A 25,619-nucleotide genomic window follows, 5' to 3' on the forward strand; every position below is an offset into this window, starting at 1 on the left:
CTTTTGCAACTTTGACGCATACTCTGGATATGGCATAAATTGGGACAAATCCACAGTCTACCAGATGGGAGATTGTTAAGACCTACATTTACAGTTGGAAGCCATTCAAAAATGCAGACTGGCTTCAAATATTTAGGACTACAGATAACAGGTCAAAAATGTTTCCTGGGATGGTACCTAGATAGAGGAATGGGGAAACTGAGAAGATGCAGCGCGATAGTGCGCTCTATCACTTTTATTTATGGGAAGGGCCATTATTTTCAAAATGATTACCTTGCTCGAATTGCTATATGTGTTGCAAAATAGCCTCTTCCCAATATCAGAGGGCACCTTCAACAAAATAGAAAACATACTGAGAGAGCTACCCTGGAACAAAGGCAAACAAAGAGAAACCTTGAAAACACTGTACCGCTCAGTCTACATGGAGGATTGGCAGTCTCAGATTTGGAGGCTTACTATAGAGCCATGCAACTCCAAATCATTAACAAGTAAGGGTTTACACTCTTTAGTGACCTGGCAACCATGCAAAGATGAGTGGCGATGCCACCACCCATGCACCTCCACGATCTGTTGGTGGGGGAAACAAAGAGCACACCTGCCCACCCCGGCCTGAACGACCATAAAAGCATGGTACGAAGCAACAAAGGCACTGGGTTGGAAGAAGAGATCAACCATAGCCACTGGCCACACCGTTGTGGAAAGGAATGACAAAGAAATAGGCTAGCTGACAATCTTCCGACAGTGAGAGAGGATTTGGATAGAAATGCTGGGAGACGTAATGGATTGAGAAAAGATAAAATCAATTGAGGACATGCAGGGAGAAAATGATCTTGAACCTTCTCAAAAGTTCAAATATCTTCAGTTGGCCCACAAATTAAGGGGTGAGGGTTTTATGGACATGAAGAATCCACTAGAAGGAGTAGTTTCTGTCCTGTAACTCCAGTTCTGTAGTAGGGGTATCTCTGTGTATAGTCATAATCTAGTGAATAGTCCCGCCCATGTGCGTGGACCCCGGCAATCAAAAATAATCTCTTAAGTTGTCAAAATAATGCAGAAACTGCAAAGACACTTAAGAGAGAATTTAAAGACAAATAATGCAGCCTATATCCACAGGCTACACTGTCCAGTACTTCAACTAGAAATTCCACCAAAATTCACCACACACAGTACAGCCTGCTAGTTTCTACCATAGAGAAACCTGCCTCCCCCAGTCAAAGACTCAGGAATGATAGAGAGGAAGGCAGGGACAGACAAGCCCCATAGGCTGCCATTATGTGGCTTAAATAGGATACTGTGCCTTTAAGAGAACTTTCCAGAACTTCTCCCAGTATCCCAGAATGCATAGCAGGTCCCTCTTACTTCAGTTCTTTTTGAAGGCGAAGCACGCCAGACCTGTCGCATTCTTGTATGATGAAAAAAGTCTCCACCGGGGAGGAGGGCGGGCGCTTATGACTATAACAGAGATACCCCTACTACAGAACTGGAGTTACAGGACAGAAACTACTCCTTCTGTAGTAGGGGATCTCTGTGTATAGTCATAATCTAGTGAATAGAATGGCAAGCCCATCCCCACACCAAAGCGGCGGTGGAGAATAAATACATAACGCCACTACTGTGCGAACAAATTCCGCAGCGAAGCCTGGCCAACCTGAGCGTCTGCCCTGGCATCAGTGTCCAGGCAGTAATGCTTAGCAAAGGTATGAACCGACTTCCAAGTGGCTGCCTTGCAGATTTCAGCAATCGGCACGTTACGGAGCAGAGCCGTCGTGGCAGCTTTGCCCCTGGTGGAATGAGCCTTAGGCTTACCCCCTAAGGTCTTATTAGCCTTCTGGTAACACAATTGTATGCAGGACACAATCCACCTAGAGATGGACTGCTTCGAGGTCGCAAGACCCGTCCTGACCGATCCATAATTGATAAACAACTGGTCAGACCTACGAATATCCTTGGTTTTATCCAGATAAAATTTCAACACCCTCCTAACATCCAGGGAATGGAGAGACCTCTCCGCTGGGGATGAAGGGTTCTGAAAAAACGTAGGCAAAGTTATAGTCTGGTTGACATGAAAATCAGAAATAACCTTGGGAAGAAATTTAGGGTGAGTACGCATAACAACCTTAGCAGCATGAAATACAGTATAAGGTTCAGTACAACACAACGCCTGAATTTCACTCACCCTGCGGGCCGATGTAATGGCCACGAGGAACGCCGCCTTCCAGGACAGGTGCTGCAACGAAGCCTTATGAATAGGTTCAAAAGGCTCCTTCATCAATCTGGACAGCACCACATTCAATTCCCATGAAGGCGAGGGAAGCCTGACAGGAGGGAATACTTTCTTCAAGCCTTCCAGAAAGTCTTTGATCACAGGGATCTGGAAAAAGGAAGTCTGTGAAGGGCATTTCCTGTAGGCAGTCAATGCAGCAAGATGAACCTTAATGGAATGGACATTAAGGCCAGACTGCGCCAAATGCAAAAGGTAAGGAAGGATGACATCTTCCTTGCATGTCGTAGGGTCATGGTTCTTAGACTGGCACCAGATACAAAACCTCTTCCACTTGTAAGCATATGAAGTCCGAGTGGAAGGTCTCTTAGACTCCTTCAGTATGTCCATGCAATCATCGGGAAGATTCAGATGGCCATATTGCACTATCTCAGGAGCCATGCCGCCAAACTCAAAGAGGAGAGGTTGGGGTGTAACATCCGCCCCCCGAACTTCGTGAGAAGGTCCGGCCTGCACGGCAACCGAATGTGAGGAAGGAGAGACCGGTGAAGTAGATCCGTGAACCACCACTGCCTGGGCCACTCCGGGGCGATGAGTATCATCCGAGCTCTGGACCGGGCCAGCTTGATGAGTACCGCCGGAATCAGGGGAATGGGAGGAAAGGCGTACAGAAAGCCGTTCGTCCAGTTGATCCATAACGCATTCCCCAGCGTCCCTTGCTGGAAGTACCTGGAGGCGAAGTCTCTGCACTTGCTGTTTTCGGCGGTGGCGAACAAATCTACGTCTGGAGTTCCCCACCTTGCGAAGACTTCTCCTAGTACTTCGTCGTTTATGACCCATTCGTGGTTTTCCTGAAGCAGTCTGCTCAGTGCGTCTGCCTGAACATTCTGCACACCTGGTAGATGGGTGGCCGTTATCGTCAGTCCTCTGGCCAGGAGCCAGTGCCAGATCGTCTGCGCCTCCTGTGACAGTGTGCGCGATCTCGAGCCCCCCTGCTTGTTGAGGTAATACATCGTGGTGGTATTGTCCGTCTGTACAAGCAGAGAGTTGTTCTGGAAGGACGGAAGAAAGGCCTTCAGCGCCAAGTGAACAGCCCTGAGTTCCAGGAAATTGATGTGATACGTGGCCTCCATCGGTGACCACGTGCCCTGAATCTGCAAAGTCCCGGAGTGCGCTCCCCATCCCAGAAGAGACGCATCCGTCACGACAGTCTGCGTGGGAATGTCCTTGTGAAAGGGAACCCCTCTGAGGAGATTCTCCGCCGAACACCACCACTTCAGAGACTGAAGAGCATGCAGCGACAGTCGAATCTTGTCGTCCCAAGATCCTTTCCTCTGATCCCACTGGTCCTCCAAGCACTCCTGCAGCGGTCTCATGTGCAGCCGTGCGTGTGGCGTCAGGAAGATACAAGAGGCCATCGATCCCAGTAGAGAAGACACCGTCCTCACTGTTGTAGATGGAGTCGTCATAAGAGCCTGAGCCTTTCGAAGGAGTGATAATCGTCGCTCTTCCGAAGGAGACACGCTTGCTGACAGCGTATTGATGGAGGCTCCCAAGTACTGTATGCATTGGACCGGAGTCGGGACAGACTTGGCCATGTTGATGTGCAGCCCCAACTTGTTCAAGAGAACGCACGTCTTCTGGAAGTGTGCTCGCGCTTCCGAGAAGGAGGATGCCTTGATCAACCAATCGTCCAGGTACGGGTAGACGAACACCTTGTTCTTCCTCAGGTGTGCTGCTACCACCGCCATGCACTTCGAGAACGTTCTCGGCGCAGACTTCAGTCCGAATGGGAGTACTGTGTATTGATAATGATTGGTGCCGACTTGGAACCGCAGGAACTTCCTGTGTTTGTGTGCAATGGGCACATGGAAGTAAGCATCCTGTAGGTCTATAGTGCAAAGCCAGTCCCCCTGTGCAACTGAGGGTAAATCTGATGCAACGACAGCATGCGGAACTTTTCTCTGCGAATCCATTTGTTTGCCTGTCGCAAATCCAGAATGGGCCTGAACTCGTTCTTGTCCTTCTTGCGAACCAGGAAGAACCGGGAGTACAGACCTCTTCCTCTCTGAGACCGAGGTACGTCTTCTATCGCCCTTTTTCTCAACAGGATATCCGCTTCCGCCTGAAGCTCGCGCAGCTGAAACTGCGAGCTGACGGGGGGAATAGCTGGAGGAGGGCTGGTGAACCGAAGACTGTATCCATTGCAAACAATATTCAGCACCCACTTGTCCTGAGTAATTTTTCTCCACTCTGCCAGAAAAAGTTGGATGCTTCCCCCTACCGGAGTGGGTAACGGATCCGGGGGAAGTAAGTTCCTAGGGCCTAGGCCCCGCCTGGCCCTTGGGCGCCGGAGCCGATTGCTGGCCTCCCCTGCCCCTCTGCCGCTTCTGGAACGGCTTCCGGAACTGCTGTTGCTGCTGGGAGTGTCCTGAGGCCTGTCCTCGACCTCGGCCCTGTCCGCCGAACCGCCGTTGGAAGGGGCGGTACTGCTTCTTGGTCTCTTTGGGCTTTTCCAGGCCCACAGCCGTCAGCGTTTCGGCCTCCGCCTTCATGCGGGCCATTTCATCATCAGCATGTTTCCCGAAGAGGGTCTCACCGGAAAACGGCAGATTGGCCACCCTCTGCTGTGCGTCCGGTTTCAGGGACGTAAGCCGGAGCCATGCGTGACGCCGCTGGTTGATCCCGTGGCAAAAACCGTGAGCCGCCAACAGGGAAGAGTCCGCAGCCGCGCTGATTATCTGGTTGGCTACCAGCATCCCCTCACTCAGGACTTCCGTGAAGTCTTCACGCTGCTCCCGGGGCAAATGCTCCGCAAAGCGCTCAAGGGAGTCCCAGAGGGCGCGGTCGTAGCGACCCAACAAAGCCGTGGCACTCGCCGCTTTCATGGAGGTCGCGGAAGTACCACAAACTTTCCTTCCTGCCGAGTCCATCCATCTCGATTCCTTGTCCGGGGGAACCGTGGAGGTCGGGGTGGTGGCATGCTGCTTGCGGGCCGCCGTGACGATGACGGAGTCAGGTGGAGGCTCAGCCCTCAAAAAGGCCGGATCCGATTCGGGAGCTCGGTACTTCTTAAGTAATCTCGAAGGGGCCGCCCTCGTCACAGCCGGGGTGAGAAACAGAGCCATAGCAGGTTCTTCCAGGCCCGGCACCAGGGGCAGGAGAGGACGAGACAGATGCCTCTGATGCAGCGTCTCGAAGATGACCGATGTCTTCGGTGTAGGCACCGTCAGGGAGATGCCAAGCTTCGCTGCGCCCCGCAACAGTACGTCCTGAAAGGCCACCAGGTCATCTATCGGGGACACTCTGGTGTCCGGAGACCCCGATAGGGTAGGTGAATAATCCCTGGTCCCAGAGGACCTCGTGTGAGAGCGAGACTCGCGCCTCCTATGGCGGTGCCTCGACCTCGTGGATGATCTGTGCCTCGATCTGTCCTTCCGCCCAGAGCGGGAGCGAGACCTGCCAGCTCGTGGGCGCTCCTTCGGTTTGCGCGGAGGGGTCTTCCTCGGCTCATCACGAGGCGTCTTCGGTTCCTCCCGGGGTTTCGGTTTCGGAGTCCCCTTGGGAGGAGCAGGCAGGGACGGCAGGGAAGTGGACCTCGGGGGAGGAACCTTCGGCTGCGGTGTGGGCCCATGCGGAGGGACCGGGGGTGGAGGAGTGTCCCCTGAAGGCAGTGGTGGTTTGGGCGGAGGGTCCTCCTTAGGCACGGGGGGAGGAGTCGGAGTCCTGGGCCGGGACGGAGTGTACACTTCCGAGTACACCGAGCCCGGTGTCCCTCCAGGCGAGGGGCGCGGAGATCCATCCCCATCCGCAGGTGACCTCTTCCTCTTGCGACCACCGCTGTAAGCAGCGTGACTCCTGGGACTAGAGTCCCTTCTCCGCCGTTTCGGAGCGGGTGACCTGCTCCCCGACGCTGACCGCCGTCTGCTGGACGCAGAACGACGCTTCTCCGGCGTCGAATGACGTCTCCTGGACTCCGGCGTCGACCGCCGTCTCCTCGGCGTCGACCGCCTCCTCCTCGGCGTCGACCGCCTCCCCCTCGGCGTCGACCGCCGACTCCTCGACGTCGACCTTCGGCGTCCTCTCGACGTCGGGCGGTCCGCCCTCGACGAGCGCCGCCGTCGCCTTGATGTTCCCGACGTCGAGGAGCCCCTCGACGTCGATCGGCGGTGTCGCCGCGACGGAGATCGACGGTGTCGCCTCGACGGCGAGCGTCGGCGCCGCTTCGACGGCGAGCGTCGGCGCCGCTTCGACGGCGAGCGTCGATGTACGTCACTGTGCCTTCGGCGTCGGTATGACCTCGACGCCGACGAAGACGATGACGTCGACGGCGGCCCCGACGTCGGTTTCTCCTTCGCCGTCGAGCCGTCGCGCCGTCTCGACCCGGAGCCCCGGGGAGAAGGGGAGCACGCCGTCGTCATCCCTCTCGACGCCGTCGTCGATGCCATCGACGCCGACGGAGAATGGGATCGTTGGCTGGACTTCCTGCCCCTGGGGAGCCCCCCAGGGGCCTCAGCAGAGGCAGAGGGATCCCTCCCAGGCTGCCCAGACCCACCTGCAGCACGTTGGCGCCTATCCTCCAGGCCAGCTAGCCTGATCTTCAATCTGTCCCTGAGGGTCCTAGCAGAAAGTTGCTGGCAGATAACACACTCCTCAGGGCCATGATCTTCTGGAAGGCACACGATGCAGACATCATGGGGGTCGCTTTTGGCCTTCTTCCTCTCACATGCTGGGCACTTGACAAAAAGGCCAGGCATTTCGGAGCCCCAAAACGCCTAAAAACAGCACAAAAGTGAGAAGAGAACACCAAGCAGTAACAACAACACTTTTAAAAGTTAAAAGTGCAAAAAACTAATTCAATAAACCCTTGTAAAAGGGAGAGCTCAATGCCAGGGTCCTGTAAGCAGGAGCCGGAAAAAAGAACTGAAGTAAGAGGGACCTGCTATGCATTCTGGGATACTGGGAGAAGTTCTGGAAAGTTCTCTTAAAGGCACAGTATCCTATTTAAGCCACATAATGGCAGCCTATGGGGCTTGTCTGTCCCTGCCTTCCTCTCTATCATTCCTGAGTCTTTGACTGGGGGAGGCAGGTTTCTCTATGGTAGAAACTAGCAGGCTGTACTGTGTGTGGTGAATTTTGGTGGAATTTCTAGTTGAAGTACTGGACAGTGTAGCCTGTGGATATAGGCTGCATTATTTGTCTTTAAATTCTCTCTTAAGTGTCTTTGCAGTTTCTGCATTATTTTGACAACTTAAGAGATTATTTTTGATTGCCGGGGTCCACGCACATGGGCGGGACTATTCACTAGATTATGACTATACACAGAGATCCCCTACTACAGAACTTGGGGTGCCGGGAGGAAAGATAACTAACACATTGATATCCGAGCTATAGTGGCTTGTAATTAACAATACCTCCAATGGGTTGAGAGGTCTCCAAGACAGATCGGAGGCACACTTAGGGGTCATGGTAGAAATTGACTGGGAGCCTGCATTGATGCACCTTAGGGAGGTGGCCATCCAGATAAGATTGAGACTGATTCGTTCAAAGTCCTGCATCGGACGGGGGGCGTGGCCTGGAGCCGTTGATGGTGGACGTGTAGTTTGCCAGCTCCGTCCTGTGCCCTGAACACCAGCTGATTATCCTGTGATCCCCTGCCTGCAACCCACCTGATTCCTACCCAGGTTGTCTCCGGGGACAAGCGGCGTGTAACGGTGCCTCGTAGCCCCTCCGGGCCCGCTCCTGTGGGAAGTTCTACCGACGGACCCTGTTGCGGCCTGATGATCGAGGTGAAGCCCCGGCCTCGAGTGACTGGCCTGACCGGCCTACCCCCATCCTCCTTCGCGGTCCAATCGGGACCCGGGATCGGACTGCTGCCGCTTCGCTGACCAGTGCCGCAGGGTGCGATACCCCCGCTGAGGCTCCGTTGCCCCCCCCCCTCCCCCACAGCTGCTGAAACACAGACTGCCCACGCTGCTGCGCAGCCCCTCCGAGGCGCGGGAGCGCCTCCGTGCTGTCCCCCAGCCCGCCCAAGTAATCAGCGGGGCTCCGGCGTTGCCACCACTGGGCCAAAGAACTTAGAACAGGCGGCGAACACGGCACAGCCGGCGCCGCACACCAGCATTGTCCCGCATAGGATACCAGCATCACGGAGCGGATCTGGCTGGCATTGAGGAAAATCCTGGCGCCATCTTGTCATTGCGTTGGGGCTGAGTGGAGACCCTCGGACCCTGGCAGTCTTGCCCCATTTGCCACAGACCCGCCAGTCGGAGGATCAGAGCCGGCCACGTTCTACAGGGCGACAGACATTGGAGACCAGCAGCCCACGGGTGTGAGGGCCTGTGCAGGGGTGGTGCGCCTCGCGCTTTGGCGCCTTCTTGCAGCGCTGTAGCCCAGACCTGACTACGCTCTCGACAGCCACGATACCCTTGCTTTGCAACGGTCTGGTTCCCACCACCCTTGCCCCCCTCACCGCCTCTGCGGACCTCACCGAGGCACCAGTGGCGCACCGACCCACCCTGCATTGACGCCTCGTCTAGGTCTCCTACACTAACCTTGCCAGCCCTGGGATCTACGCTGCATCTGCCTCTCCACAGTACATGGTGGTCAGGCCATAACCACTGCCATACACTCAGAGGGACCGCGGCGGGCTGCTGCCTCTACTACAGCGCCACCCTGCTAACAAGATCTATGGGCAGGCCGAAGGGCAAACCTCAGGACCAGGGCGCCCGAATGGATGTGCAGTCCACGGGTTCGGAGGACCCACTAGCCTCCTCCAATATGGACATCATCCCGCCGACCGGTAAGGGATCTCAAGACGCCAAGCTAGATCTGATCCTGAATGAAATACGCGCGACGCGCGAAGCGCTAGAATCGCGCATAGACAATATGGCGACTGGCCTATCCTTACTTAAGGCGGACCACAACAAATTGGCGGATCGAGTGGCGGAGCAGAAAATAGCGCTGGACGACATTATCCCGCAGCAAACGGAACACTCCGCGAAACTGGAAAACGTGGAGAAGCAACTGAAGCAGCTGTGGGGAAGAGTGGACGAGGCGGAAGGACGGGCCCGCCGCAACAACGTCCGCATCCTGGGCATTCCGGAGAGAAGCGAGGGGAGAGACCCCACGCAGTTTGTGGAGGATTGGCTAAGGAAGCTGGTGGGCCAGAGGGATCTCACTGCTCTCTACAGTGTAGAGAGGGCGCATAGGATGCCATCACGGCCCCCACTAGCTGGGGCACCTCCGCGCCCACTGATCGCTCGTCTCCTCCATTTCAAAGATCGTGACACTATCCTTCGGGCGGCCAGGGAGGAAGCGCCGATACGCTTCGAGGACAAGACCATATCGGTCTACCCTGATTTCACGCCCACTGTACAGCGAGCCAGGTCCACCTTTATGGGGGTGAAGCGCAGGCTGCGTGACAGGAACATGAAATATGCCCTTTTGTTCCCTGCTCGGCTAAAAATCCTGCATAACAACAAGTCCCACTTCTTTGACTCGCCTGAGGAAGCGGCTGAATGGATGGAGGTCGCCCTGACTCCGCCGACGTCGCAGGACCAGTTCACAGACCACCACGGCAACGCCCGTAGGGGCTCACCAGAACGACGGAACGACGCTCACAGCCCTGGACAACACTCATCTCATGGAGCATCGGGGGCGGCGCATACTCTCGGACAACAGGCGACAGACCACACGTCATCATCCACGCATCAGCGTCTCACTGAGGCGGCCCTGGCTGCCCACGACGCGGGAGCATCCGGAGACAGACTCACCGTTACCACTGACACTCATACTGAAGTGTCTGGTTCAGTTGACAGCCTGCAACTTTTCCCGAAGATCACGGCACAGATGGCGGCGGAGTTCTGAGCCACGACACGATTACTTCTCTCCAAGTGGTAACGTATGTCAAATCCCCTCCCTCATATATGGTGGGTTGAGTGTGCAGGGATCCACCATATTGTGGGCTCTCACGCCCACGCAGACAGTTCAGTGCCAACCGTCGGAGGTCCACCACCCCCCGGTATGCACACGTACTTGACTGTGTTGTGCCCACGTTGGACACCATGGTTTGGCTCCTGGGTACGTTGGCTCAGGGACCTTTTTGTTTGGGGGTTTATTGTTTGCGAGACACTCTTCTATTTCAGCACAGCAGAACTTGTGGGGTCGCCCAGTTGTTACACATTGACACACTGCACAGATGGGAATGGGACCTCTTAACAATTACCACTTGTGCACCTGGAATGTTCGTGGCTTGGGATCAGTGCATAAACGTCATAGAATCCTTGCACAACTCAACCGGAGAGGGACACAAATTGCCTGTTTACAGGAAACACATTTGAACGCTGCTGAAGCGGTGAAATTGCGAAAGAAGTGGAGAGGACAGCTCTATGCCACCTCATATTCCGCATTCTCAAGGGGGGCGGCAATTTGGATGCGTGGGTCTCTTCCTTTCCAGTTGTTGGAACAACGGGTGGATAAGGAGGGTCGCTATGTGTTTGTGAGGGGTCTGTTGGATGGGGAGGAAGTTGTTGTGGGGTGCATGTACTCGCCTAATTCGAACCAGTTGGAATTTCTGTCCAGTGTCAACGGGGTGCTTGCAGACTGGGCTGACCTTCGCTGGGTGATAGGGGGGAGATTTTAATGCTGTACTTGATGTTCTACTGGATAGGTCACACCCCCCATTACTGGCTACTGAGAGCAGGAAACAGGCTGCTGCGCTTGCGAGTTGGGCTGAGGGTTGGGACTTGGCAGATGTGTGGCGTAGCATTCACCCCATGGACAGGGAATACACCTTTTTCTCCCCTCCACACCAGCTCCACACCAGAATCGATCATATTTTCTGCTCAAGGTCCCTTACTGCATTGATTGTCCAAACACAACACATGGGGAAAACGTTCTCGGACCATAGCCCCGTGGAAATCACATGGCAGTGGGGTAGGAGGCTAGCCCCCATACCGACCTGGCGACTAAACCCTGAACTCCTTGAGGACTCGGTTTTCCGGTCCTCCCTCTCCGACACTATCGATACCTACTTCTCCACGAATGCGGGCACGGCTAGCTCCCGGCAGGTAGAATGGGACACTTTCAAAGTATGCCTGAGGGGGGCTGCTATGACTACTAGGGTGGGAAGGAAACGGGAGGTACTTAGCCAGCTTAAGGAGGTGGAGGGCTCACTTGCGTCCTTAGAGAACGAGGCAGCGGGTACCAACGCTCCCTTTCCACCACTGCAGGAGGCACGTATTAGACATGCAGAGCTGCTGGAAGAGCTGCGAGTTATTGACTATAGGGAGTACACGAACAGGCAGCACACACAGGCCGACCGGGCCGGCCCCCTACTTGCCCGCATCCTGCGGGACTCCCCGATCAGCCAACCCATTCTGCGGATCTTGGACCACTCTGGCCAGCTGGCTACCACCCAAGTAGGGATTAATACAGCATTTAAAGACTACTATACCGCGCTATATGGCCCCCCACTACCCCTGTCCGAACCCGCATTAGTGTCCTTCATGGCGGAACTGGTTCTCCCGCAGCTTACTGCAGATCAGAATAAAGACCTAAAGCGTGCCATCACATTGGCAGAAATCAGACAGGCAATCAGAACCCTCCCTAAGGGTAAGGCCCCTGGAACGGATGGCCTGCCAACCGACTTCTACGCCACTTACATGGACCTCCTGGCCCCGCGACTACACATTGTTTATCTGGAAGCTCTACGCACAGCCTCTCTACCACAATCAACCATGCAAGCTCTGATTACGTCCCTCTTGAAACCGGCCAAAGAAGGTCTGCAGCTGGCCGATTACAGACCCCTGTCCCTTCTTAATACTGACTCAAAAATTTTGAGCAAGATACTGGCGTCAAGGCTCGTACAATACGTGCCACATTTGGTCCACCAGGATCAATGCGGCTTTGTCACAGGCCGTAATACGGCCATGAACCTTCGGCGATTGGCCCAGCTCATGCTTGGGAACGATACAGGTGTGGGCTCCGAAGGGTGCATCTCCCTGGACTTAAAACAGGCTTTTGATTCCCTGAGATGGGACTATATGTTTGCCACATTATCAAAATATGGGATCCCGCCGGAATTCCTCGCTTGGGTCAGATTATTATACACAATCCCCACGGCGAGGGTACGCACTTCCAACCAAATCTCGGGCCCCATGGCCATTGCCAGAGGCACCAGGCAGGGCTGCCCACTTTCCCCCCTCCTCTTCGTTCTTGCCCTCGAGCCATTGCTCTGCAGACTTAGGCTGCTAGCCCCCCATTACGGTATACGGCGGCATGGTACGGACCACATTCTTTCTGCATACGCGGATGATATCATCTTATATCTCCGAGATTTGAGGGGTGAGCTGGGCCCAGTCTCCCAGGTTTTTGAGGATTTTCGAGAAATATCTGGCCTCACCATCAGCGAGTCTAAGTCCTACGGATTTGCCTTTGTAGATGCGGGTGATTCGACCCCCCTGTCTTTTGCCCCACATGAATTCCAGATGGCGGAAACCACCTTCCGTTACCTGGGAATACAGATATATAGAGAGGCGAACATGATGATAGACGGCAACCTGGGGAGGGCCATTAGAGCACTGAAGTCTCAAGTTCAATTTTGGCTTACGTTGCCGCTCTCCATACCCGGCAGAGTGGCAATTTCCAAATGGTGATGTTACCCCGTCTTATCTACTACTTCACCAACCTGCCGTTCCAGATCCCAGCGGTAACATTCAAGACCCACGACTCCCTGCTCACAGAACTTGTGTGGGGCCATGGCCGCAGGCGAATAGGGTTGGCTAAGTTGCAGCTTCCCTCCAACTCCGGAGGCATGGGCTTGCCGGACTTTAGGGCTTATCATTATGCATGTCAGCTACAATGGTTGGCTTACTGGGTGGCGGGCCGCAATCTTCATGAGATTAATCTGACCCAAGAGGACCATGCTAAGGGGAAAATACACATCCTGCTCCTGCCTGGATCGGATCTACCTAGAAACACTACGCCACTACTCAAACTGGCGATCACACTTTGGCGAAGGGCATTGAAATATACGTCCACAGGGACACCTTATGCCCCCACAATACCACTCCTGGGCATACCACTGGGCCCGGGCACACTTACAACGACTCTACTGGAGCCCTGGCATGACGCGGGTGTGACACATGTGGGTGACCTGTTTGCGGGGGGGCACTTGTTGTCCTTCGCAGACTTCAAAACCACGCAGGGCATACCCGGCGGCTCCTTTCTCCTGCATGCCGGTCTCCGACACTATATCTTGCGCAACTGGTCACCCGACGGACAGGAGCCTATTGCAAATCCTCTAGTCACAATGCTTTACCTCATGGGGACGGGCGGCCATCTAACTAAGTGGCTCACTGTTAGCATTAAATCGGGGAGGGCGCTTACACTGGCACCACTAAGAGCGACTTGGGAGGCGGATATTGGGAGGCCATTAAGGGATAAGGAGTGGGAGCGCATACTGCAATTCCCCAGAAAGGTAGCTAGAAATCCCAAGTACAAGTTCATCCAACTGATGTTGCTGCATAGAGCTTACCTAACACCACACCGCCTACATATGATGTTCCCTGCATCCAAGAGCAACTGCCCCCGGTGTGATGCAGACGACGCATCTCTGGTACATATGTTGTGGCAATGCCCCAAACTGGGGTATTTCTGGACCACTGTCCATGACTCACTTGAGAAGGCTGGTACATTGACCCGATCACCTACACTTGAACATATGCTCCTAGGGCTAGGTCCATCGACCCGCACCAGGACCGTGGCGGCGCGCTTCTCGGATCTGGCCCTGCTGTTGGCTAAGCGTGCCATCACGATACGGTGGAAGTCATCGAAACCGCCCAACCCTGACATGTGGAGGGCGGAAGTTGTACGTTGGGGTAAGGCTGAGGGCGAGGCTCTACAAAGGGAAGAGAGTAGGGGCCTCCGCAAGACACCTATCTCACTGGAATGGTTTGACACTTTGGGGGTGTTTGAGGCTGGCAATGACAGTGATGAAGAGGATATTAGTGAATAGCCACTTGGGGTGCGGTTACGCCCATCATATGCATTACCACGAACAATACCTGCGGTGCACTATGAGGCTACACGGGTAGATCGAACCCGTCTGTCGCATTCCACTACCTAACCAGACTGTGTATTGACCTTAACTATGTGTAAATGACTAAAGTGTGACCCGCATAACGATATTTAGATCATATACCTAGTTAGAGAGTGCAGGGTGGGAACTCGCAGGGTGGGGGGTGGGATCGGGAATGAATGGGGTTTGTTAGTTGTAATGATTCATCGACAAAATGAAAAATCGAATTTACCAAGCCTGTATATTTGCTATGAGCAACCGCATACGTGTGCAACGGAGTTTAACATTAGTATTGTATAAGCATATCTATATTCTGTTGTTGCTCTGCAACTTTGCTAATAAAAAGATTTTCAAAAAAAAAAAAAAAAAAGTCCTGCATCGGACATACTATCATAGGATAGAGTTGTTCAAAATGGGGAGAGCACCTAACAAAAAATACCTCAGATATTTCACAGAGAGGGGTGGTTTACAAAGAGGGGGTTTATAGTGCTGCACACAGTATAGGAGAACTGGAAGCAGTGATGGGGGTGGATAGCCTGAGGATCCCCCATATGGTCATTCTGGGTATCCCAAACAATGTAGACGTCCCCAGGAAACAAATTTTATTTTGTATGTTGGGATTTAGGTTATCAAAAAGAGATGTGACAAGGAGGTGGGGTCCAGCGCCACTCCACAACTAACCATATGTGGGAAGAGCACATGAGAAGATGCATGGAAGCAGAAAGGGTGGTGTATGGGGGGCAAAGCTACCCTTAAGAAATTTGAAATGGCGACATGGGTAGGGAAGTGACAGGGATAGGGCCCTTCCTGCAAAGAAGCGCTGTTCCTGTGTTGTTGCTGTCTGGCCACTTCGCCACGCCTCGCGGCCCCCGCATCGCGGGTGCCGCTCGTAGGCTTAGACTCTCTCTGGGGAACATCCTTTCTGCCTCCCTTCACGTGCTTTGAGCACCAACGCGCCCCTTGCAAGCTGTCATCTGGTCAACAGGGGTAGAGGCAGGACTGAGAGGACCAGCATTCCTAGCGGCGTGGATCGGCCGCAGCTGGTCCTCTTCCCGCCCCCTCCTCCTCCTCTTTAAAATCTGTGTGGAGTGAGTGAGCCTTGGGACCCTTCCTGCAAAGAAGCGCTGTTCCTGTGTTGTTGCGGTCTGGCCACTTCGCCACGCCTCGCGGCCCCCGCTTCGCGGGTGCCGCTCGTAGGCTTAGACTCTCTCTGGGGAACATCCTTTCTGCCTCCCTTCACATGCTTTGAGCACCAACGCGCCCCTTGCAAGCTGTCATCTGGTCAACAGGGGTAGAGGCAGGACTGCGAGGACCAGCATTCCTAGCGGCGTGGATCGGCCGCAGCTGGTCCTCTTCCCGCCCCTTCCTCTTGTTTTTCCTTCATAGCTTGTGTGGACAACGCGCGCGCGGGACGCGCGCGGGGCAACGGCCGGGGCGAAGACCGGGCAAAGAGCGGGCCGTTTGAGGCCGTTAGAGTACGGCAGAGTCCGGCCCAGGCCCACTCCCCCTGGACGTTCTGAAGACCACCCAAAATGCCATTAAGATCAGGGAAGGAACGTACTGTACAAATCAACACATCTAATGGCGTCGTCTCTGGCCCCTTGGAAGCTTTTATCACCCGGGCCACTGGCATCTTAGAAAAGGAAATTGCCATGGTTGAGAAAAGGCTCTCAATAGACCGGATTAGTGGAAAACGATCCTCGCTGGGGGCTTTAGCTACATCTGTCTCCCTTGCACCATCTGTACCCCATGCTGCCTTCAATTGTGTCCATACCACCTCTACGGACGCAATAGTCCATATAGAAAATATTGGGGGTAGCCTATCCACAAGAGACAAAATAATGGAAAAAAGACTTAGTATTAACGACTCTAAAGATACGCAGGAGATTGGGATGGTGGATAATGACTCTGTGATTAATGAGGAGCAGGATTTTAGCCAATTATCCGGAACTCCTCTTCTTAATCAATCCAATATCTCTAATCCTGTTGTAAAGGCTAATTCACCTATATCCAACTCTGCCCCCAATACCAAAAAGAGAAAACGGGATTCTAGAATGTCAGGGGAAAGAAATATGACACCCAATAAAGCAAATACAGTCCAAGGGGAATGGCGCCAGGGGCCCGAGCCCCAATTAAACCTGCTAAAACACTCGGTGCCTAACAATAATAATATGCTATGCCCCTCACTTTTGGCTTTGGGTTCCTCCACTACATGTCCCATGTGCCTCAATAGTGATGAAGCTCTGCTGGCAAAAATGGAGGCCATGTTTAAAACACTACTTTTACCAGTCCTGGAGCGGACTAGGCTCATGACCTCAAAGATCTATAGTATGGAGGGTCTGATCCAATCAAACCACGCAATGTTGCAAGCATTGTGTGGCTTAAATAATAAGGGCACTGTTAATGCACCAGCACCAAGTAAGGCACCTAATAAGGTTACTAGTAAGAATATGGAAAACGGCAAAAATTCCCTCAATAAAACGACAGGAATAAATAACACCATAGCTAAAGGGGGTCAAAAAACCAATACCTCTTCTACCATCTCTTCTAAACCAGGTGTTAGTTCTCAGACTCAGATACTAAAGCCCCAAACGAAAACAGAGGCTAAACAAAATATGGTTGGGCGCCAACACATGGGTCCTCAAATACAATCTAATATAAATCGTCCTTCACCAATTTCTTCAAGAACTCAAAATACTGCTTCTACCAGTCGCAGGGAGGGGGGGCGTAAAAGGCCAAACATCCCCAGTGTTGATCTTCCACCCGAAGCGGCCTTACACACCATCGTTTTGACAGGCGTAGCACCATTAAAACCAGGATCTAGGGAATCATATGGTGACCTTCGTAATAAAGTCACCTTTTGGCTGATCAAAAATCGCCCGCTACCCCCCTCCACTCCTACGGAGATATTGTATGTGAGGAGAGCAGATTGGGTGGGGCCTGAGGCTAAAGATCTAGAAGGAGACTGTATCCTTATATCGTTCAAAGACTCATGGGTAGTAGATGCTATTAAACGAGTACCCAGATTTGCAAGGCAGGGGGATGTACAAACACTAGATTTATCCTACTTCTACCCGCGCAGGCATATACCCTTCCAATCCTATCCTCTGTTCCGTAAAGGTCCTGCTGCAAGACATCCCATGGTACTGACCCCGATTGACTGCCAGCGCCCCTTTCTCTTTAATCATTTTGGCCCCCTTTCTGGCTTGGAAGCTATAGATTGACTTAACAATCCCTTTAGCGAGTCTCCGACTGGTAGTGTGATAGCCCAAGTCCCCAGTGATTATAACGTGGTATGCCCAATTCAACTGACCAATCTAGTTGACGGGGAGGGAGGCCGAACATATCTGCCAAACAGCCCTAGACCACACGTAGTTACCCAGGGGTCCCAGATCGAGGAGAAAATCACTGCCCCGGTAGACTGTGTTAAGCATCTAGTGGATAATGATGATATAGGGGCTGCTCATGGATCTGTACAGCCCTTACACTCTTTGTTGCCAGGCAATTTGAATGACCATCTAAAAATTTTGTCCTGGAACATAGCGGGTATTAAGGCACGCCTTGTGTCTGCGGATTGGTCAAGTTTTCTGGACAACTACGATATTATCCTGTTGCAGGAAACATGGGCAACGGAACCTGTCCATAAGCTGGGCTATACTAACTTTTTCAAACCCGCAACTAAAGGAGGTAAAGGGCGGGCCGCAGGTGGCTTGTTAATCTGGGTGAAACAATCCCTGGGCTTTTACCCAACAGAGTTCCCAGTGGAGAATCAGGATCTGTTATCCATTGTTTTAAACAAAGGGAACAAGCAAGCTATGAATATTATTAACATCTATGCTAGAGGCCTTCCTGGCGGTCGATGCCCACCCCTGTTGAACCTTGTTGATCACATGATAACGAAAATGGTCGGAGGTATTACTACCATCATTGCTGGGGACCTAAATTGTACTATAGAACCTGTGCTAGATATGGGAGACACATGGACTATGGCAGATGATTCTGCTTGGGGTATTCCAGACTTACAAGTGGAGAAGATGGCTAAAGCTACAGAGGCTGCAGTGTCCTGGACGGCCTTTTGCTTACAAAATGGGTTCAGGGCATGTAATGGCCGCTCTGCCTCTGATGCGAAGGGAAAAAGCACTTTTGATAATGGCCATAGGCAAAGCCGCATTGATTATATTTTACTGGACATGGAGCATTGGGCTCTCTTAATTGATATGGTAGTTTTAGAGCGCCCGGAAAGCGATCATAACCCACTGTCCCTATCGATGAAGACACCGGATTTAAATAGAAGGGAGGAACCATCTGCAACCTATACAGGGGATGTCCTACTTACCAATGATAGGAGGAGATTGAAGTGGTCACAGGTTATAGAAGATGAATGCTTATTAAATAATATCAATGTTGTAGTAGGAAATGCATTTAATGAAATGTTGCAAATAGATATGTCGGGGGTGGAGATTGGAGCTGCAAATAGTGTGATGGGTGTTCATATTAAGTGCTTTGACAGCTTAAAATCAATGCTATCCAAACCATGTAGGAAAGTTGTTACTAAAACTAATCCCTTGCCCCAAAAATGGTATAACAAAGACTGTAGAGAGGCACATACAGCTCTCATCTCTGCCATTAAATCTCGGGACATGGTTAAAGTGAGAGCTGCTAGACTCCATTACAAAAAAACCCTTAGCAAAGCCAAAAGGGAGTGGGAGGATGAGTTCTGGTCAGATCTTTTAGAGGCATCATCCTCTAATAACCAGAAAAGGTTTTGGGAGTTGGTTAAATGGGGCAAAAACATCGACTCTTCTACACCCGGAAATAATGTGCCACTCGAGGATAGGGTACCATTTTACTCGGCCCAATTTAGAGCTGGGGACGATGATACTTCAAATCCCTCAGGCAATCCACTCACGCAGACCCCAGAAAGCGGGAAACTCACCTTTACGGTTGCTGAGGTTGAGCTGGCATTGGCACTTACTCTCCGAGGCAAAGCCCCCGGTATGGACCTAATCCCGGCGGATCTTTTTAAATCTAATCCCACTTTGTGGCTCCCGTATATCACTAGAATAGCTAATACTTTGGCACTTGGAGCTACAGTCCCGAAATCCTGAAAAGGGGCAGAAATAGTTCCAGTCTATAAAAAGGGTGATAAATCTATTCCAGCAAACTACCGCCCTATCAGTTTAATCGACTCGATTCAAAAGATAGTGGCGCGTATGGTTTTGGGAAGGGTCCAGGGTTGGATAGAAATGGAGAACATCCTGTCCCCCATGCAGGTGGGCTTCAGATCGGGAATGAGCACCATAGATCAGGTTTTTAGATTCTGCCTGATCTATTGGAAGGAGGTTTGGTTAGGTGGTGGTAACATCTATGCTGCATTCATTGATCTGAAGTCCGCCTTCGATCTGGTGCCCAGGGACAGGTTGTGGGGTGTGCTGGTAACTTTGGGATGCCCACCCGAATTATTGGACCTTATTATAAGACTCCACGAGGACAACTTTGCGAGGGTGAGGTGGGGGGGGGTCAGGGACAAGTCACAGAAACTTTCCCCGTAACCCGAGGCGTCCGCCAGGGGTGTGTCCTGGCCCCTACCCTGTTCCTCCTTTTTATCAACCAAGTTGTTAGATTTTTCTTGGATACTCCCACTGATGCCCCAATGTTGGCAGGGATGAGGTTCCCGCTACTCATCTTTGCAGATGACACTCTAATCCTCTCTAAAACACGCAGCGGACTACAGCGGGCTTTGGACCGCTTTGAGGAGTTTTGTGCCATCAACAACCTGGTAGTCAACGTGGGGAAAACAAAATTTATGGTCTTCACAAAAAACCACCCAGTCCGAAGTTCAGTGAAGATGAATGGAGTAAACCTTGAACAGGTTGATACCATGACCTATCTAGGGGTCACCCTTGATAGCCGTCTGAGATGGAAGGATCAGATCAATATGCAACAACTCAAACTTGCCAGGCTTACTGGCTGTCTCGTTAAAGAGCAGAAGGAATCAATCACTAGACGGGTCCTGCAGGCCCTTAAGATCTATGATGTTAAAATCTCTACAGCCATCTTATATGGCGCAGATCTGTGGGGTCATATGGACTTGTCTAATCTGTATAAAACTCAATGTAGATTCCTCCGAAACCTAGTGGGCCTTCCACAGTCTACACCCTCGCTCCCTCTCTGCCTAGATCTTGGCACCCCCCCCATAAATGAAATGGCAAGATTTAGGTTAGTGGCATTGTAGAGACGAATATGGACATCCCCAGACTTATTCCTTTTTGCAAAGGAATTGTCAGAAGTTAGGTCCATCAGGGGTTCAGGGAAAATACCATGGCTCATTGCTGTAAAAACAATTCTGATAGACATGGGCTTGGAACATCTTTGGTCATCCCCACAATCTAATCCCTTCCCACCTAAAGATGAATTTAAATCTCTATATTGGGCCACTACCCGCCTAAAAAGAGTGATGCTGTCCAATAAAAATGACCTCACAGGCAGGTTTCTAACATTCAAAATTGACCTATTGAGAGAGCCATACTGGGATGTTATTTCCCGACCGCTAGATAAGAAATTGTACCATCAGTTTAGAGTGGGCGCTTTGCCATTAAACATCTTTCTGAACAAATGGTCCACAGGGATATCACCTTATTGTATGTGCTGCTTAGGTCATATTGAGTCAGAAGGTCACTTCCTTTTTGCCTGTCCTAGGTATGGAGCACCTCGGAAAAAATGGCTAAAACCTCTGTTCCAAAATTTGCCATATAAAACAGCAATGGAAGCCATACAGGTGCTCAGGACTAACACCTCAGAGGTCTTTGTGGTAGCCTTGGCAAAGTACTTGGGCTGGGCTTGGCTCCTTAGGTTAAAAAAAGCGCTCGTCTTAGCGCCAAGTGCAAAAGTCGTTCTGCTATTTGCCATAATCTGTTTAGTTTAAGTATACACCTGTTAAACCACCCTACGACTATGTCCTATTAACTGCATTCATTGTTCGCGATCTAGAACTGTAATCCTAACTTTTTAAATATTTTTTTGTCTTTTCCTATTTTTTTAAATTCTACATAAAATATTCAGGTTTTTTTTATTATTCACTAATTGAAATTTAATCCTGTTTTATTCACTTGTTAAGAAATGCTCTTTTGTTTGTGCACTTATGTATTTTTGTGAGTGTCTAAATAATAATTATGTTCATTGATTTCCTTTGGATATTTTAAATGAACCAGTTATATTCTTTTGTATTTTAATATGTCTTTTATGATTGCTAATAATCGAAATAAAGACTTTAAAACCTGAAACCTGACAGGGATAGGGGTTAGGCAGTTTTACAGGATATCACATTCATACGTCTGTGAAAATGTTGTGTGCATTGTTTGATACCAAGAAAAAGCACTTAAAAGAGGAGTTTTAAAAAATGGGTCTGGTACTGCACAGGAGACTACATACAGTCGGTTAAAACAGCATGAACATTTCGGGAGGAGCCAAGATGGCGACCGGAGCGGACGTGTAAGCTCCCGGCTCCGCCAGTTCTTGCGCCCCGTCGAACTATCCTGCCTGCTATCCTGTTTGCTTCATCGGCTGCTCCGACGGGGGCGACGTGCTGATCTCGCCCATGTTCCTCCGGACTCTCGGCTCGTCCGGACGGCTGAGATACCCTGGTGCCGGTCCCGACGCCATTGCCCCAGCGCTCCTCGCTGCCTAATGCCGGACCTCGGCGGAGTGGGGGCGAGTAACCTGCCTGTGGAACGCCCGTATTCTGGAGGGAGCTGCTCTCCCTGGAACGTGGATTTCAGCATCCCGGGTGCTGCGGAGTGCGGACCATCGTGCTTGCCTCGCGACTGCCGGGAAGATTGCACGGCACTCCGGCTCCATTGTCTCGAGTTGGAAGGGGGCGTCTTGGCTCCATTGCGGGACTCGCCCGCACCTTGCTGCCTGCCCGTTCGCCCAAACCGCCTGGCATTGCTGTCGTGGGCTCCTCACTGGCGACGCTCCTTAACAGCTCGCAGCGGTGGGGGACGGAGCGAAATCCTTGCTGACCCGCGGTGCGGAGAAGACTGTCCGCCATTGCCCCTTGCCTCCGACGCCATGGCCGCGCCGGTGGCCGAATTGCCTGCACCTTCTGATATTGGGGGCAAGGGGTGCACACCGCCAACCCTGTCCTACGGAGATGTCCTGTTTGCCCTACGTGACCTACGGGCGACGCTGCGGCGCGACTCCCAGGAGCTCTGTGACAAGCTCGACGACATCGCCCTGGACATGGCACAGATTCGGAGGGACTGCTCTCTGCAACAACAGAGCGCTCCCCTGACGGCTCCTGTAGAGGATATTGTGTTGCGGAATGTTTCCAGTGAGACTGTGTTCTGCCCTGCCATGCCTGGCGCTTACGGACAATCGCATACTGACTCTGCCGGGGATACACTGTTCCCGCACTCGGCTACTGTTTCAACACTATCGCCGCTCATACCGGAGGCGGGACTGCTGGCTATTTTACTCCTGGCCCCCTTGCAAACTCGCGTATTTAAACCTTCGCCTTTTCCCCTGCAGTGTTTGGTCTTTCGGAGTACTTTTGGGGCACTCTGTATTGTAACCAAAGCATTATTGGGTAGGTGGTGTCATCCATTTTGTGCTTGTGGGTCTCCCCCCTCCTCTCTGCCTCCATCTTGTTCCTTTGTTGATGAGGGGGTCGACACTCGTAGAGGGTTGGGGACTGCAGGGCATCCGAAATCGGGTCAGGGCTAGCCTGCTTGTTTGCTGCATTGTTCTCCTACCTGATGGGGGTCGGGTTCGAAATGCCGTGTGGGGGGAATGTGTGGACCGCACGCAGAGTACAAATTGAATTTTCCAGCTGGTTGGGAGCTATTGGATAGCGCTTGGCTCTCGCTCTCGGCGCCTCCTTAGTGTTACTGCATTCTTGTTCACGGCACAGTCGGAGCCTCAATTGACTATCCTGATACCTAGTGAGCCATCGGCTCTGTTAATTTTTTGGGGTGTCTGACTTGCCAATAACGACTACTGGGACGGGGGGTTGCCTGTAACGGGTGGCGTCCATTTTAACTCTTTGTCTTTGCTCTGTCCGAGGCGGCCATCTTAGTTGTTGTTCTGGCTGGGGCGGGGTTTTGGGTGGGTACCGTGGTGTACTGGTCGCTTGCGACTTAGATAGTATTAGGGGGGTCCGGGTATCAACTTGTGTTGGCCTACTTAATGTGCTTTGGAATCACGGCGCCTTCTTGGCGCGCATCGCCGCTACAGCTCCTCGCATTTATCCACTTCTTGTTCATCCTGATACCTTTGACTGTGCATTGGAGCTGCTCATATCCTGTGTTGTTGACCTTAGTCCCCTTAGATTTTAATGGCGTGGAATTCGCTAATTGATGGGAGTCCGGGAGTTTTGTGATTGTATTGGCTCCTCCTCACCTCCTTCAGTGGGAGATCTGGGACTACTTTTCCTTGCTCCCCTTATCACTAGTGACTGTTTTTCTTTGTTTCTTTCTCTCTCTTTCTTCCCTTTCTTTACTTCCTAAATTTCGGGTTTTTTGGGGTGACAAGCACTCTGCTGGGGGGGGGGGGCAGGCCGTAGCCTCTGCATGTGTGTAGGGTGGGGGGTTATGTTTCATTTTTCCTTGGTTTCTATGGTGCCTATGTATTCCTTTTTATAATTTTCTCTTTTCTGTTCTGGGTCTGAGTGACCGGGGTTCAGTAGGGGGTGGGTGGCGCTGGGGGTGGTACGTGGACGCGAACTGTTTTCGCTGTTGACTTGTGTAATATTACCATCCTGATTGGTGGATTCTCACTAACTGTTGGTTCTCTTGATGCTGCCTGCCCATGCTGTGAAGCGAATGTACGGACTCAGTTCTCCTTGCTTCTATTCTTCACTGCATTATTTTCAGATACATTTTTTTTAAATTTAACCTACAATGCTCCTTCTCCCTGGCGGCATGTCTTCATTCAGTGTAACTGCTGTTAATTTTAGCTGTACTGCCTGATGGCGCTGGGGACACGTTATGTTTGCACATGTGCCTTAAAGTATCGTGGCCGGCCTGCTGGTTGTAGGCCCGTATTTGTATCATGTTTTAAGCACAATAAAGGTTTACAAAAATATAAAAAAAAAAAGAAAAAACAGCATGAACAGCAGGAAAGAACTCTCAAAAACTCTTAACAGAATTATAAGCATGCGGTAACACAGACGCCAACCAAGACACAGGACAAAGTACTGCATTTTATGGAAGAAATAGACATCCAAATGGTTACAAACCAACTGCTATACAAAATATAGTGCTTTATCAAGTGAGTGGCAATTACATTTTCCAGTTCAGTCACACATTACTTTTAAATATGTATTTATTTCACAACTAGGCACGACTTGTACACCCCAGTTCCACATCGCGGAATCAGTTTACAGAGTAGACTTCCTACCATGCAAAACTTTGGCACTAAATAGCTCGGAGACAATTTTACTCAGGAAACATGCCATTTCTCACTTGCTATTTAACAATAATGTAAAAATGCTCTTACTTTTTCAGTGATCTCTTTGAGGGATGGGTAGAGTACGTCTTTGGAGAGCAGGTTCTGCATAATGTTTTGCATAATGGGAAGGATGTTGCCCTCACCTTCTCCTTCATCCAACCCGAGGCCTTCCATCGCCTTTGCTACTTCTTCCTCAGACAAGCTTGAGTTCTTTACAGTTCAGGGAGTAAAGAAAGACAGCACATTCATGACATTTCAAAGACATTTCCATACAGTGGAAAACAGTGTCATTTGAGCATCATCAAAGGTAATGTTCACTCAAGTGATTACAACAAATAATCTTTTTCATCTAAGCTTTCAGCTCCTAAAGTGTGCTTTGTACACGCTAAGCAAAATGTGATTTATTCTTTAATGTGGATGGTCAGACTTATCAAGTGTCTGAGACTGGACAACAACAATTAATAAAGCAAAGATGCCTGGAGTTTAAATCAATGTTCAAGCAACCATTAGAAACCAGCAGCACATCAAGCAACCATTAGAAACCAGCAGCACATCAAGCAACCATTAGAAACCAGCAGCACAGCGGGCTCAATAAACGTCTGCTGTAAGAAAAGGTGATTTCTGCAATTGCTAAACATTTGAAGGCAGAGGCTTACCTGCAAATCGGTGGCATTTTTGGCCAATCCTGTGAGTGTGTCTTTCAAGCAGGAGGAAAACTCCTGCTGTGACGATGGATCCCCACCTGTTGGGTAAAAGGTGGATATGGTCAGGGGAAATAACTGCACACAGTAACATTCAAATGCTTAAATATTCCTTCAACCACAAAAATGCAACATTCATTAATTTGAACAAAGGTTGAAAAGTTCT

General features: G+C 51.4%; 1 protein-coding gene across 1 annotated transcript in view; it reads right to left on the reverse strand.

Annotated features, from left to right (window-relative positions):
- The window catches only part of PEX19 (peroxisomal biogenesis factor 19), a 99,077-nt gene that overhangs the window by 53,174 nt on the left and 20,284 nt on the right, over positions 1–25,619 (reverse strand). Inside the window, exons 4-5 of the mRNA XM_086947620.1 lie at positions 25,409–25,494; positions 24,801–24,962 (exon numbers count right to left, since the gene is read on the reverse strand). Coding sequence (XP_086803746.1) covers positions 24,801–24,962; positions 25,409–25,494 — 248 coding nt within the window. The remainder of the gene's footprint in view (positions 1–24,800; positions 24,963–25,408; positions 25,495–25,619) is intronic.

Source organism: Lissotriton vulgaris, chromosome 12, assembly GCF_964263255.1.
Source record: "Lissotriton vulgaris chromosome 12, aLisVul1.2, whole genome shotgun sequence".
NCBI classification, from domain to species: Eukaryota; Metazoa; Chordata; class Amphibia; order Caudata; family Salamandridae; genus Lissotriton; species Lissotriton vulgaris.